General features: G+C 31.6%; 1 protein-coding gene and 1 long non-coding RNA gene across 6 annotated transcripts; both read right to left on the minus strand.

The window, feature by feature from the left end:
• Positions 1-3,149: 3,149 nt before the first annotated feature.
• On the minus strand, positions 3,150-6,117 carry LOC116404154. 4 transcript variants are annotated; one of them, XR_004217093.1, is made up of 3 exons: positions 5,830-6,117; positions 5,156-5,238; positions 3,150-5,060 (listed from the first exon to the last, which is right to left on the minus strand). It is a non-coding gene; the product is annotated as an uncharacterized LOC116404154 (long non-coding RNA). The 4 variants fall into 4 exon arrangements; XR_004217094.1 differs by lacking the exon at positions 5,156-5,238 and having other exon boundaries at positions 3,150-4,923; XR_004217092.1 differs by having other exon boundaries at positions 3,150-5,235.
• Positions 6,118-10,038: 3,921 nt separating this feature from the next.
• Positions 10,039-13,622, minus strand: LOC101203274 (zinc finger CCCH domain-containing protein 15). Of its 2 annotated transcripts, none has more exons than XM_011657173.2 (3): positions 13,401-13,622; positions 12,182-12,900; positions 10,039-10,915 (listed from the first exon to the last, which is right to left on the minus strand). In XM_011657173.2, exons 2-3 carry the CDS (start codon positions 12,893-12,895, stop codon positions 10,577-10,579), a joined length of 1,053 nt encoding a protein of 350 aa, XP_011655475.1. In that variant the 5' UTR covers positions 12,896-12,900; positions 13,401-13,622; the 3' UTR covers positions 10,039-10,576. The 2 variants fall into 2 exon arrangements, with proteins under 2 accessions (XP_011655475.1, XP_004151447.1); XM_004151399.3 differs by having other exon boundaries at positions 10,039-10,918; positions 13,401-13,617.
• Between the last annotated feature and the right edge of the window lie 940 nt (positions 13,623-14,562).

Here is a 14,562-nt window from a genome sequence, read left to right on the forward strand (position 1 = left end):
ATTTTTTTTTTTTTGCTACTAACAATTTAACAAAATTCAAATTCATTAAAAACATAAGTTTAATATTCTCAAAAGAAAAAAACATAAGTTCAATTTTTAGAGATTAAAATATTAAAAAAAAAAACCTCAAAAGTTTTGGAAAAAAAGAAAAAAAAAAGTCATAAAATTTCACTCAAAAAGCTTAAGACTTTGCCTTTATATATCTCTCCCACTGTACCCTCTCTCCATAGCCTAACCTTAATTCTCTCTTTACTTCCTTCCTTGTTTCTTCTTCTAACAATGCAAACTCCAAATTTCTTCAATGGCGCTGTGACCAACCGGAGCAACAACAACGAGAGAGCACCGGTGACCGACGGTGATGGGGCAAAGTCAGAGATGGGTCGTTATTACATTGTAGAAAAAGAGAGGAATTATATTACGATATTGTTGAGAAAATATGCATAGAAAATGAAAAACCAGAGCTTTGCAAAATCAAGAATCTCTCTCATTCAGCTTTTGTCATAACCCAGATTTAAAGGGATTTGGGAGAGCGTCTTATGAATTATGCATTGCAAAGGGGAATTGAGGGTAATGGTCCGAATTTTTTTTTGTTCTTTTTAATTTGAAAAAAAAAAATCTTAATTGTTTTTCTTTTTCTTTTTTATTTTTTTCTCTTTAAGTGTTGAAGACATGGGTTGTAAGAGATGCATACGAGCAAAGCCTTTGTTAGGGTTTTCGTTTCTTTCTTTCTTTTCTTTCTTTTTTTTCTGCTGCTGCTGCTGAGCATGCATCACTTACACCAAGCATGTATTTTTCATCATTTTAATGCAAATTGTTTTGTGTTGGTTGGAATATTGCGCTTATTTATGTAAATTTTGATTTACTGTTTCAAGTTCGGTTGAGTTGAAATGTAATTTTTTAGATCCTTCGTCCTTATTTGTCTTGTGGGATAATATAGAAGAATTAGCATAGTTAGTAGCTAGTTAATTAAAAAATTAGTTTAGAATGAGTTCTCAAATGCTTAAACATATTTGAAAGGGTAAGATATTGAAAAATTGAAAAATCATTACCTAACTTTACTTTTTGTCTAATTTAAATTAATATCTATTTTATAGTTTGGCATTGTGATTAATAAAAAAGAATTAATTGTTTGTTGGACTTGAGTTTGTTGAAAAAAAAAATCATGAAATTTCAGGAGGTTTGATACATACCCTTATAGCACAGGCTAGAAAGTTTGAACAATTTATTCATAAATGATTGTTTAAAATAGGAAAATAGAAAACAAATTAATCATCTTTTAGTTGAATTATCCAATCCAATCATAGCTTAATGGATAAAATACATATCATAACGTGAAATGGTTGATGGACAACACTATACTATCAATCATATTTCATGATAAAGGACTTTATCTTTTTTGCTCAATGGATTTAAGTAAAGTGAAATTAATGAAGGCGAAATAAAGGGACATGAAAATGTTATATATTATTTGAACAATAATGAAGACTTTAGCACAGTAGAAGTTTGAAAGCATGGAGATTCCATTCTATCTTTTATATTTTAGCTTTTGAAAAAGCTTTGTGGCATTGGATTATAAAAAAGAAGTGTAAACTACTGTTAGGGATGCTTCACTTTTTATGTTTCCTGTAAAGTTAGTCAAAATGTTCCCAACAAATATAACAAAATGATGAAAAGAATAACACATTGTGTATATGTATGTGTCAAGCAATATACACAAATAAATACATTTTCAAATCTTTTAAAATACTACCCAGGGCATATATATACACTATAGTTTAATGAGAACATTTCTAACTATGAACTTTGAATTATATTTGATTGTTTCTAAAACAAAACTAACCAACCATGGACAAAAAGGTTGATCGATAATTTTAGATATCAACAAGAATTATAAAATATTTGTGATGTATGTTAAAAAATACAAGAGGCTGCCTACAAAAAAATCTAAAAACACAAACTAAAATAAACATCTTGAAAATATAAGAAAGAAAACTAGCACATAAAGTAAAAAGGTCATACAAGTTTGAGCATAAAAAAAATATTGCATATAGTCTCAAATCATATAAATAGGGCCAAAATCAAACTCAGTTTTTTATCAGGAAGAATAGGCAGTGGTTGATGGCTTCATTAGATTGTAGCTGTTATATATGAAACACCCACCCCTTTCAAGCACCAGAACCCGCCATACTCAAATAGTACTGTTGCTGCTAACGAATATCATATTGTATTGCATGAGGTAACAATGATTGTATGGTAGTTAGAAGCTCTCTCTCACAATAGTATTCCCTAATTGAAGGAGTGCTCGCTAGGTCAAAGTCAAAAAAATTGATTCTATTATTATTAAGTAGGGTAAAGAGTATTTTGTGTTCCATAAACTTTAAATTTTTGTCAACTAAGTCCTAGAACTATTCTACATTCTTTTCGAACACGAAAATGAAAATTTTGCATCATATAAATCAATTGATTTTTAAAGTTTTAACTGTCGAATTAATAAATCAACTTCAAAGCCTATAAAAGTTGAGAAGTAGAGCCTAGAAAATTTTGCATCACTAAGAAAAGCATCGAGGCAACAAGTAGATCCTACTTTCAGATATTATCTGTTAGTTAGACTTATGCAGAAAGCATTATCATAGGCTCTTCATAATTTTTCCTTTTTTTTTTCTTTTGTTACTCTTCCTGAAAGAAGTTTCTATAACAGAGTAGTATAATGCTCCCTTGGTCACAGTAAATTAGTAATCATATAATTAAAAAGGCAGGCATAAACCTTACTTAGTGAAGCAGTAGAAGTACAAACATCTACTGCAGTTCTCCTTTCATCTTGTTGTGATTATTTTCACTATAGTTTTGCATACCTGTGTGTAAAGTTTTAAGATTCACAAGCCTACACAATTTCCTCCAACATACAAACGAAGAGACACAAGTGTGATGATAATCAATAATAACAAAGGAATATTTCCTAGCAAGGAAATCTAAATAGACAATGTTTTTTTTCTTCATATTTGTGAGTGTCCAGGTATTATGCGCACCTCAACTAATCTTACCAGACAGCCCGTTCGACATGAATAAGGATAATATTTTCTAGGTCGTTTTCTCTAAGCTCCATCTCACTATGAGATGAACCATGAGCAGATAAAGAGGGGAAAAGAAAATTCCCTGTGCAGATAAAGGTGTAGGAGTGGGTTAAACTCAAAATCCAAGAAAATAGATGTGTCATTGGACTTTGTTGACATGACACACAGATTCCAAAGGGGATGGAATCTTTTGCTTCAATCATCATAGTTGTAAAGGCTGAGGATATCACAAATACAAAATGCAGGCACTAGCACTAGTTTCCCCAATGCCAAAAGAACTTACTTTCATTGACAATGATATAACTCAAAAAGAAAACCCACTATTGAGGAAAATTACACACATTTGTCTGAATACCCACAAATTTCTTGTTTTCCAACTGAGAAAAAACTCTACCTTGTGTTTTCAAAGGATTTGAATTGTTTAGTTTTCAATGAATTTCACGGGTCCTGTGTGGACTACCAATTGTAGTGTGTTCTTAAGCCAACTCCTATGTGTGGCCCTGCAAGGTTGTTAAACCCTCAGCATTTCCTTTCACCCTATTCAACCACAACAGTATTCTGTTGGTGCAATCCACACGGCCCTCTATGCACCTTGAGGTTTCTCCCGTTCTTTCTCCCTGCAGTATCACTCTCTTCTCTATTCAATAGCTGTATCCCATTCTCTTCTCTGGAGATTCGTCCACTTCTTTGAGGCTCTTACCACCACTTCCTCTTACTGAAAACTTTAAGCACAGCTTTCTCTTCTTCTTCATTGCTTCTCTGAAATTTCTCTCCATATTTCTTTTGGCTTTCCTATTGTCTCTCTTCTACCAGGTCAATGAGGCCTAATCATCCTTTCTTTCAAATTATTAAGGTTGTATCCTTTTAAGTAATTGTGACTAATGTATTTTTCAAATACTACTATGCCAGGAAAAGGAAAATAAATAAATAGTCCTTATACATTAATTTTATGAAACATTAATAAAATAAAAAATAAAAATAAGTTTTACATCTTAATTCTAGCATTGACAAAAAAGAAAAACCAAGTCTTTGTTAGACACAGAGAGAGACAGTTCTGAAGTTAATGGAACTTCCCTGATTGTACATAACTCTAGGTAACACAATCCTACAGCCCAGACAAACTTCACGCCTAGCACAATTACTCAAACTTCATGGCCCTAGGTAAAACAACTTCACTCCCTTGACCAAACACCACCACAGAATCCTTATGCCATGTTCTTAAAATTCTTGAACAACAAATAAATTTTCTCAAAAACTTTTCATAAAACCCCCAACAAAGCAAAACATCAACCTAATCCATAAATTATTTCCATCCAAATGGGGATCCATTGTTACATTCAGGTTATTAATTAAATGTGTGACTTGCACTAAATATTTATTTTAAAAACAACTAAAACCCAATGAAAATCAACTTACCATAACCAAAGCAAAACCTAGAGATTAATCAATCGAACCATCAGAAACAGGACAGAAGATGTTTGGTAGAATGTGACAAAACCAACCCAAAACAAACTAATCCAAATATTTCTAAGTTTTAAATTATATAAAACGTGAAAAAAAAAATTAAACTAAAAATAGAAATCTTCATTACAATCGTTGATGTCCCCCATGGTAAGTCACGTGATAATGACTAGTTACAAACTTGACAACCCCTCCTAATAAATGGGGCAAAGTAATTAAGAGGAAACATCGATGGTAATACTGCATGCAAATAACATAAGACAGTGTAAACAATAAAGGCTTAAGTAACTAACATGTTCAACAGTATCTTCCAAATCTTCTTTGTAACAACATAGGTGAAACTGGGAGTCCACTATCAAAGGAATTTATACCCAATGAAAAAGATGACACCCTAAACAACAACAACAAAAAGGATTCCAATAATAAGGAACAAGAGATAAAAGCCATTTACAAAAATGTAGACGACGGTACTAAAGACCTTGCCAAAGCTTAGACCTCTCCATAGAAAGCTCTAGTCCCAAATGAAACCTAAAAGTTTCTTCTACCAGTTAACCAAATGCTCCACAAAAAGGTAAATTTATACACGCTTATTCCAAAGAGGGACCAAGAATTTAAACACGCACCTCTATATTACTGCAAGTAGATAATACATTAAGAGTAGGTTATGTACAATTTCATCATTCCATTATCTTGATTTCACAAACTTCTGTCAAAATAAGTAGCGACAACATATAGTGGTTATCTATCTTCAAAACTATGAAAAAAATAAATTAAAACTAAAGTTATTGATTCTATCTTCAAAACTAAAGTTTACAAATCAACTATTGAAAAAAATAAATTAAACCTGCCTAAATTTCAATTTGGAAGACATACAACAAGATGTCAAGGCTTTCAAATCGGGGAACAAGGTTTAGATAGATGAACTTCAGATATCTGATAACTTAAGTTCGTAAATATGGACTTCCCTTTTATTAACTTAGTCGAAAAAACTCATCTTTAATACAAAATCCAAGTCCCCCACTCTAGTTTCCATTACAGAACATCAACGATTTCAAGGGAAAGAAAACGTAAAGCCCATACCAATGAAAGTAGAAATCGAGCTATCCATGGAAATCTAGAACTATGGCGATATACTAGAGGCTATTTCATCTAAGTCATATGCAACCGTTCATCCAAAGAAATGATGCTTTCTTTTCTCAAGTATCCTAAACCCCACTAGACATGGTGAATATTACAAGCTATAGAAATGAGAAATCCTAGCTGCAATCATCGAAAATTAAACAGATAATGAACTTACCATACAAAATTATACACAATATAAGATACGTGATGATGGAGGCGAGGGAGAAGGAAAAGGTAGAAGAGATGAGAAAATCAGCGGGCATGGGTGGACTTGGAAATTAAAGAACAGCTCAAATTCACAAGAACAGAATGAATTTTGCACTAAGTTTCAATTTCTAGTTTCCAAGTCGCCGATGTCCGAAGACTTTCTCAACCTTGCGCCCTTTCCAACTCGCCTCAGAGAGATGAGAGCTTCGTCTGTAGTCTGTAGTTGAAACCCTAGAAATTCAGATTCATCGCTATGTTGAAATTCAAAGAAGCAGAGTTTACATACAAACAAGATCGAAAATTAGTGCAAATTTGGAAATGGGCTTTTTCATTACCTTCTAAGGTATTGGGCCTATTGGCCCAAATTCAATCCAAGCCCCATTTCTCAAGTTTAAATTTGATTGGATGATGTGATTTGGAAGTATCCAATTGCAACGATAATTGAAATTGTACGAATTTTACGACTAATATATCACAAATATAGCAAAATATATCATTGATAGACTCTTGACATAACTCATCACACAAATATCTTGAGTTGAATCTAAAAGTCTGTAAAGAGCATATTTTTCTTTTTCTTTCTATTGTGTTCTATTTTATGATACCTTGGATTGTGTGAGGTGTTGAGTTTATATAAAATGTTTCGAGTTCATACGTTTGTGTTTTCAGGTGCAGACCTGTTGTCTAAGTTCATATATCTATGTTTGAGGTGCAGAGTTAGTTCATATGCAAAAGTATTCGGTGCTGGAACTTTTCATTACATATTTTTATGATTACTACTATTGTTTTTTAAAAAAATTATTCAATTATTTTATCCATTTTTATTTGCACAACATATGAACAACAATTAACCAACTACATTTCTTGTAAGAATATAGTTAAATATAATGGAAAATGAAAGAGAAATAAACAATTAACCAAAATTGGTCAACGAAGTTGGTCACACGAAGGTGGTTATTGTAGTTGATCGCTATCATCGATGGTGATTGTCGAAGCCCAAAATTTGTTGTCCAAAGATTTTGGTCAGAGTTGTTGTTAAAGATGAATGTGGAAGCCCGTAGTTGGTCATCAAAGTAGGTCGTGTGAGTTACTTTGGAGTTGGTCAACGGAGGTGGTTGTAGAAGTCCAAAATTGGTCCTGTAAAGGTGGTCATCAGAGTTGCCATTAGAGTGATTGTCAGAGTCCATAATTGGTCCTCAAAATTGTCTTCAAAGGTTATTGTCAAAGTGTAGAGTTGATTGTTGAAGTTGGACATGTAAGAGTGGTCATTAAAGTTGGTTCCGAGAGTATCACAATGGTAGTTGCCGACGATGGCCAATGAATGGTGCATTTAAACATTGGAATTAAAAAGGGAGAGTTAAGGGAAGTTGGTAAAATATAACAACTCAATTCCACCCCAATTTTCGAAGTTGGATCAAGTATATTATACCCTACTAAATTCAATTCTTGTTGATGAGCCAAACACCCCTTTTGAATTTTAGTGTTATATTATCGGGTTTTAAAAAAATTATATTTGCAACTTATAAATGTATAATACTTTGTATGCTTTTTCATAACTTATAGACTTTGTTATAGATTAAAAAACTTCACTATTTTTTAAAGTTAAAGGTCCTTAATCTTAAAGGAAGGCGGAATAAGAATCATAGTTGCCCTCTTATTAGTACGACTTTTAAGTTAAACAAGTTAAAAGGAGTTAAAAAGATTTCAATATTCTCCTCGTTATGAAATGTGTTAACATATGTATGTTCTCAATGAATTTAGCTCTTTTTATTCCTTAATTTAGGCTAATTAGTTTCCTTACTTATTCTTGCATTTGTGTATAACACCCTTTGTATTCTACTTAAAATGTACTCGATTTATCAATAATAGATTACAAGTTTACACAAACTAAATTAATATATTCAATTTAATTGTATAGTTATTCTCTATTTAAAAAATTGTACTTGTACATGCTTGAACCAATATTTTAGAATAATATAGATTCATAATCGATATAGATAGCAAAGAGAATGAAGATAAAATATACATTATGATATATATATCATATATAGGAAAATTGTATAAGATAGCATTTTGAGAATGTGATATAACAATTATAGCACGTTGTTTTAGAATTTTGCAAATATTGTAAAATTTTCACTTCTCCATCTTAAATTTGTTATTATTCATAAACTACCATTCAATAACTTATTTCTCTTCTTCTTTATAATGTCTACTTTTTATTTATTTATTTTCTCACTTTTTAAGGTCTAAGTATTTGTTTATTTTTATACTAAAAAAATTACTTATTATTTCTATCTTAATCTTAATTTTAAAATATCAATAGTACAATAATTGCAATATGAAATATAATAGTTGTTGATCGGAGTAATTAACTTCATTTGTGATTTTTTTTTACTTCCTTCGATGTGTATTTTGAGTTTAATTTGATTCCAAATCATTTTGTTTTATTTTTTTACATTAATTTTTTTGTTTTACTTTGTCTCAGTTTTGTGATATAACTTATATTATATGTATTAGTTGGTTAATATACTTACTACGTGATTTTCGTTTTTTCAAATTTTATGCAGGTCATTAGAGTATTACTAAGTATATGAATGATGTAACTCAGTGTATCATTATCAAGTATATTAACAATATATTGTTAAAGCATATCAGTAAAGTGAATCATTATCAAGTATATGAATCAAATTTACAAGTGTATATCAATATTATATCAAGTGTATAAGTAGGACTTCAAGCATATCAAGTGCATTTACTCAATCAATTGTACTAAATGTATCTACAGTGTATCAAACATATATTAGTAATGTTTCAGATGTGTATCAAAAGGTATCGAATGTATCAAAAAGTATTACGTGCATCAAGTGTATCAATCAAATATATCGGATGTATCAAGAAGTATCAGGTGTATCAAGGGGTGTATTTGGTGTTCAGACATGTATAAGGTGTATCAGATATATATTAGTAACGAGGGCATTAATGACATTTTACTTCTTGATGTGTGGACTGAACTTTGTTTTTGCCATTTTTGCAAATAATAAAATGTGTGTGCCATGAACTTAATTATTATAACTTATTTTGTCACTTTTACAATAATATATATATTTGATTTTGATAACATTCAAATTCATACCACTGGTAGACTTCTTATTATTATATGATAGATAAACTTCAATGCTTTTTCAAAGAAATTAGTTACAAAGTTTTTTTTTTTTCAAATTAGTTACAAGAGTTTGTTGAAGGTATTGAGAATGACAAATGACATCTCAACTACAAAATAATTGTAATTACTTTTCTAAAAATGCCCCTGACGTGATATTTAATACACTAATTCAAATCTCCAAATCCTTTAATTTAATGGAGTTTATAATATGTGTAAAATATTTAATACACTAATTCAAATCTCCAAATCCTTTAATTTAATGGAGTTTATAATATGTGTAAAATATTTAATGAAGATACTGTATGTATACTACTGAACAAAAGACTTTAAGGAATTCAAATGATTTTTATTTGATGATCAACCTTTACTATCTTCAGTTAAATGATGAGTCTAAACTAACCAGAAAAACATTCTAATTATTTGATTCAAAACCTTTTGCTTAAAAGAGAATTAAAATGTTTAGTAGGTTATTTACCTACTTTACTTTGAAGATCACTTAATAAGCTACCCAAGGGTAGAGGGCTTATAAAATCTAAAATAAACTGATTCACCTATAATCATCTACCAACTAATTTAATTCATATGCATATGATTCTAAAGATCTAAAAGTGAAAAATAAATAATACAAGTAGATATAACTTCTAAACACTTCAAACACTTATTAAACAATAATAATTTGAAACACTTATTAAACAATAATAATTTGGGTGCATTTTTACGATAAGAAATACATTTATATTTATGCATTTCACTCTTTCATTCCACACACAAATTAAAATATTAAATACGTAGCAATATTTTTGCAATTTAAAATGTACTAAATCTTTTTTATTAAAAGTGTTTTAACAAAAAAAATAAATTGTTTGCATCTAAAGTTACACTTATATGTTATGCTCTTCATCTCTCCATCACACAAAACCATCTCTCCATCACACAAAACCATATGATAGAGAGATAGAGACAAAAATCATATATCTATATATGTGATAGAGAGATAGATAGCATTTGAAATTGGTGCATAATGCATTTAATCATTATTCATTTTTACGGTAGTACTCTTCCAAAAGTGATAATTAATCCTAAAAAAGAGCATATATAAGAGAATGAACAACTTTAATTTGTCCATTGAAACAATCAAATGAAGTGTCCCCAAAAAAGGTATTCTCAGCCTTTACACATAGTTTGCTCTGCTTAAGGCACAGGCTATTAGAGTTTCAAAAAACATGGAGTTTGGAAGAACAAAATGGATCAATACAGCAAAATATAACAAAAGGGTATTGACTCTCTTTCTTCCTAAAATTTTCTTCTTATCTAGTTATCTCCATCATTGTGGCCTCATCAATATCTACCAGAACAAACTAATAATTGGTCTCTAATGATTTGTATATATGGTTCTTACTTTGTGTTTTATACTTATATATGGGATATTATTTACGGCTCTCATTTGAGGCTTACAACAAACAAACAAATCACTGTGTATGACTTACTTATATCATCGCACGTTTTATGTGTTGAATTAAGGATGATGATCAGTTTAGTAAAATGAAATTCACCTGTCCAGCTTAGGGGTGGTGGAGGTCCTGCAGGTTGGCTTGAGTGTCCCCATCAGCCTTTCCTGGTCAGTGAGAGCATGGCGGAAGTGGCAGCGGTGACCATAAGGGCAGACAACTCCGGCGAGGACCATCCGGCAGACTTCTGTCTTGTAGCGGGGGTGGCGGATCACAGGCCGAAGCTCCTCTATTCCATGGGCGAACTGGCAGTGGTCTCCATAGGGGCAGCTGCCTGTTTCCTGCCATTTGTTGCAAAGCTCGGTTTTGAACATGCCCTGGTTGTACACCTCAAGTTCTAGTGGCTTTTCCTCTTCTTTCACTCCTTGCACGTACACCTTCTGCTGTATATTTTCAAATCAACAGACCATTTCTTCTCTCAAATTGACCATCTTATAATAGTTTTGTTCAAAGGAAAATCATGAAACTATAATAATGACTAAAGCATTAGACTAGTGTGTACTTATTTAGAAAGTAATTTGTTATCAGTGTATCAATCGAAATCAATCCTGTTTAATAAAATATGAAGTTTGGGAAGGAACTGATTTGCACTGCTTTCTATGAACCAGAATTGTTGATAAACATAATCAAATTTAAAGAAGGCCCAACATAGCAAGAAAAAACTTGACTGAAAGAGTACCTAATACAAATTGAAATCAACGCATTCAACCTATGGGACTTAGTATAGGAGCTACAATAAGTGCTGAGAATAAAACTAGAAAAGGAAAAACTTGACTGCTACTCTTAAGAAAGATTGAAGAAGAAAAAGTTATCACACATTCAACGTATGAACTACAAGGAAGAAAAAAAATTGACTACACTTGGCCAATAAGAGAAAGACACGTTAGGTGCATCTTAGAGTTATGTATCCTATCAAATTGTGTCCAACCATTATTTTAATTCTTCGTTTATGTATTTGATGAGAATCCAAAGTATAGAGATGAATATATCTTAAAGAATATTGCCACTCTGCACTAAATCTAAAAAAAGGACAAAAAGGGAAAGGGGAAGTAAATAAGTAATTGCAATAATAAGAAAAATTGACTGCAGATGTTTAAGAAAAGATAGAAGAAAAAACAACAAATTCAGCATATGTGACTCAATATTAACTACAATAATAGGATTGGTGCAGAGTCAAATTTTCACTATGATAATGAATTGTCTCTACTTGTAACTACGTCTAACTAACTAACATTATGCGTTTATTTAACATCACAATGATAATGTTTCATATTCCACATTTAGTACCTATACAATATTTGGAAATAAATACTAGAAGCTTTGGTACTCAAAAGAATGCATATTATATACTATTAGAAACTTCCGTCCTATTATTAACCATTTGTCAAGAATCATTTTAATGTGGTTAATTAGTTATATGATTGTTTTTACGAAAAAAAGTAATTATAATTGAAGCAAAGATACTAAAGAAGTTATCATCCTAGCTACCATGTAACCAAAAAATTTCTTCTTCCTAAAGCAATTGGAGCTATAATCTCTCTAGAATCACGTGATTAAAATTAATTCAGATATTATATGGCTCAATGAATTAACGTGATTAGTTGAATGAAAAGGGCAATCATGTCAAATAAATTACGTGTCATTACCGTAACTTTGACAGGACTTGCAGTTCTGGGGCGAGATGAGGCGCGGATCTTTCCGCCCTGGCTGGTTCCGGTTTGTGCCATTTTCAAGTATCCATTGGACCTCACGGAGATGCTCTTCGGGAGCGAAAATCTCTCCACCTCAACTCCCTCTACCCTTCCACCCTCCATTACGCTCGTCGGACTCTCATCGGAAATATCCTCCCATGCCGAACTGCTTGCTCCCTTCTCTGCTAGACTGAGTCCGCGGAATCCTTCCGCAAAATTAAACGGAGGAGCTTGATCAGAGGAGCCGTACTGTTTCTGAACCGAAGCCTGGATCAGAAGGCTGAGGTGTTTGCTTAGCTCGTGATTAATACTTCTGAGGTGGATATTCTCTTGTCGAAGAGCATCGGCTTCTTCGGTTGCTTCTCGAAGCTGAGTGAGACAGAGGCTATGGCGATTAACCATTTCCTGGTGATCTTGTACGACACGCGTTTGATAGAAATGATTGTTTATCGATTTGGAAGCCGAGATTGATGAATCCGCGTGAGTCGACTCACCATAGAGGGTCACTGGAAGAGAGACCGGCACGGATTGCTTTGGAGCAAAGATTGGTGAATTATAGAGGGAAGCATAAACATCGTTTGTTTGAAGCTGCGACTTGAGCTGCGACGACGATGACATAGTAGTCGCAGCAGCAATAGTATTCGACGCAGAAGTGGTGCTTTTATGCATTTCAACTACAAATTACAGTACAGATTAATCAAACTACTCATAAACCACATCCGCACAATTTCTTCCATAACAGTAAACAAAACAACACCAAATTCAAACATTAACTCATTTCGATGATCCGAACTCAAACATTCAAAAAGAAAGATTCAGAGATCATTTTCTTTACGATCTCAAAATTCAATAAACATACGATCAACAGAAAGTTCTCGATTCCCGTACATCAGTTCCACAAAAACAAGAAAAACGAAACAGAGAGAAACCGAAACTAAAAAAAAAAAAAAATCCAAAGCAAGCATTCAAGAAACTGATTAATAAGATAAATGATCGATCAAGAATTTTCCACAATAAACAGTAACCTATAACTCAATCGAAACGAAAGCATCACGAATAGATGATCAAAGAAGTTGAATACTAAATAATGAAAGTTGTGATTAATTAATTAAACATAGAAAAAAGTATCATCCATTAATGCGATAATAAACAGAAAGATGAATGAAGAACTGACCTGAATCGGCAAAGAATACGCAGAGAGAGAAAGAAAGAAAGAAAAAGAGAGAGTTGAGGAATGGAGAAGATGAAATGGATTTATAGGAGGAAGATTTGGGGGAATCGGAAATGGAGGGAAAACAGAGCTAAAACCATAGAGAAAAAAATAAAACAAAATAATTAGAAAATTAGAAACAATAATAATAATAATTAATTAATAAATTGAAGCGGTTTTGGAGAAAACTGATATTCTAACAGAAACATTTGCTGTACTTAAAAACTCCAAGCTCTCCTTCGCTTTTTACATGTATTGCCCCTTCTACGTTGGGTACAAATCGAGCCAACTCGGTTCGGTTTGGTTTCATTTTATTTAATAAAAATAAAAACATTCTATTCAAACTTTTTTTGTTTGTGAGAATTTAAATTAATATTTCAATTTAATAATGTGATTTCAAAGCCAATTACACACGAGTTACATGATTTGAATAGGAACAAATCATGTGCTACATGTAACGATAACATGGTCTATAGGACGAATATACATGTGTACACCCTAGAAATTGTGGGCATCACATACGAGTTATGCATAAGTCAATGGGTAAATTCATCTCTACCCATACCCAAAAGTTGTGTTCTTTATTGTTAGTATTTTAGACCTATATTTGTCCTTTTATTTTGAAATTACAGTATTATTATTATTGAACTTAACTTTTCTTAGGTGTGTAGCTTCGTTTTATGATTTATAATAGGATGCTTTTTCTTATGTTTTATGTGTAATTATAGAGGGTATTTGATATACAATTTATCTTTCTCATCGTTGTTAAACTTCCAAATTTATTTTAAAATACAGTAAAAATAATTTATAGAAGAAAAAAAAATTAGAAAAAGTAAACTTTTGGGTTTGTATCCATTTAAACTTTAAATTAATAATTGTATCAAACTTTTACTTATATAAATGTATCCGTTTAAATTATCCATTATGTTTTGGATGGACACTTGAAAAATGAGGGTTCAAATTGATAAATATATGGAAATTCACGGTGTATTTAAGAAAATTTAAGGTTTAAATTGATATAACTTACAAAATTAATGGTTTAAAATGATATAATTATTAGTTTAAGAGTTTAAACTAATACAATCACAATGTTTCCAGGTATAAATTGATATTTGCCTAAAAAAAG

Source organism: Cucumis sativus, chromosome 5 (assembly GCF_000004075.3).
Source record: "Cucumis sativus cultivar 9930 chromosome 5, Cucumber_9930_V3, whole genome shotgun sequence".
NCBI classification, from domain to species: Eukaryota; Viridiplantae; Streptophyta; class Magnoliopsida; order Cucurbitales; family Cucurbitaceae; genus Cucumis; species Cucumis sativus.

What these genes read in the sequence shown, in the direction of transcription:
- LOC101203274 (XM_004151399.3), bottom strand. Translation starts at nt 12,895, where the DNA reads ATGCATAAAAGCACCACTTCTGCGTCGAATACTATTGCTGCTGCGACT. An exon ending in CAAGTCCTGTCAAAGTTACG is followed by an intron (nt 10,919 to 12,181) that starts GTAATGACACGT and finishes GAAAATATACAG; the next exon opens with CAGAAGGTGTACGTGCAAGG.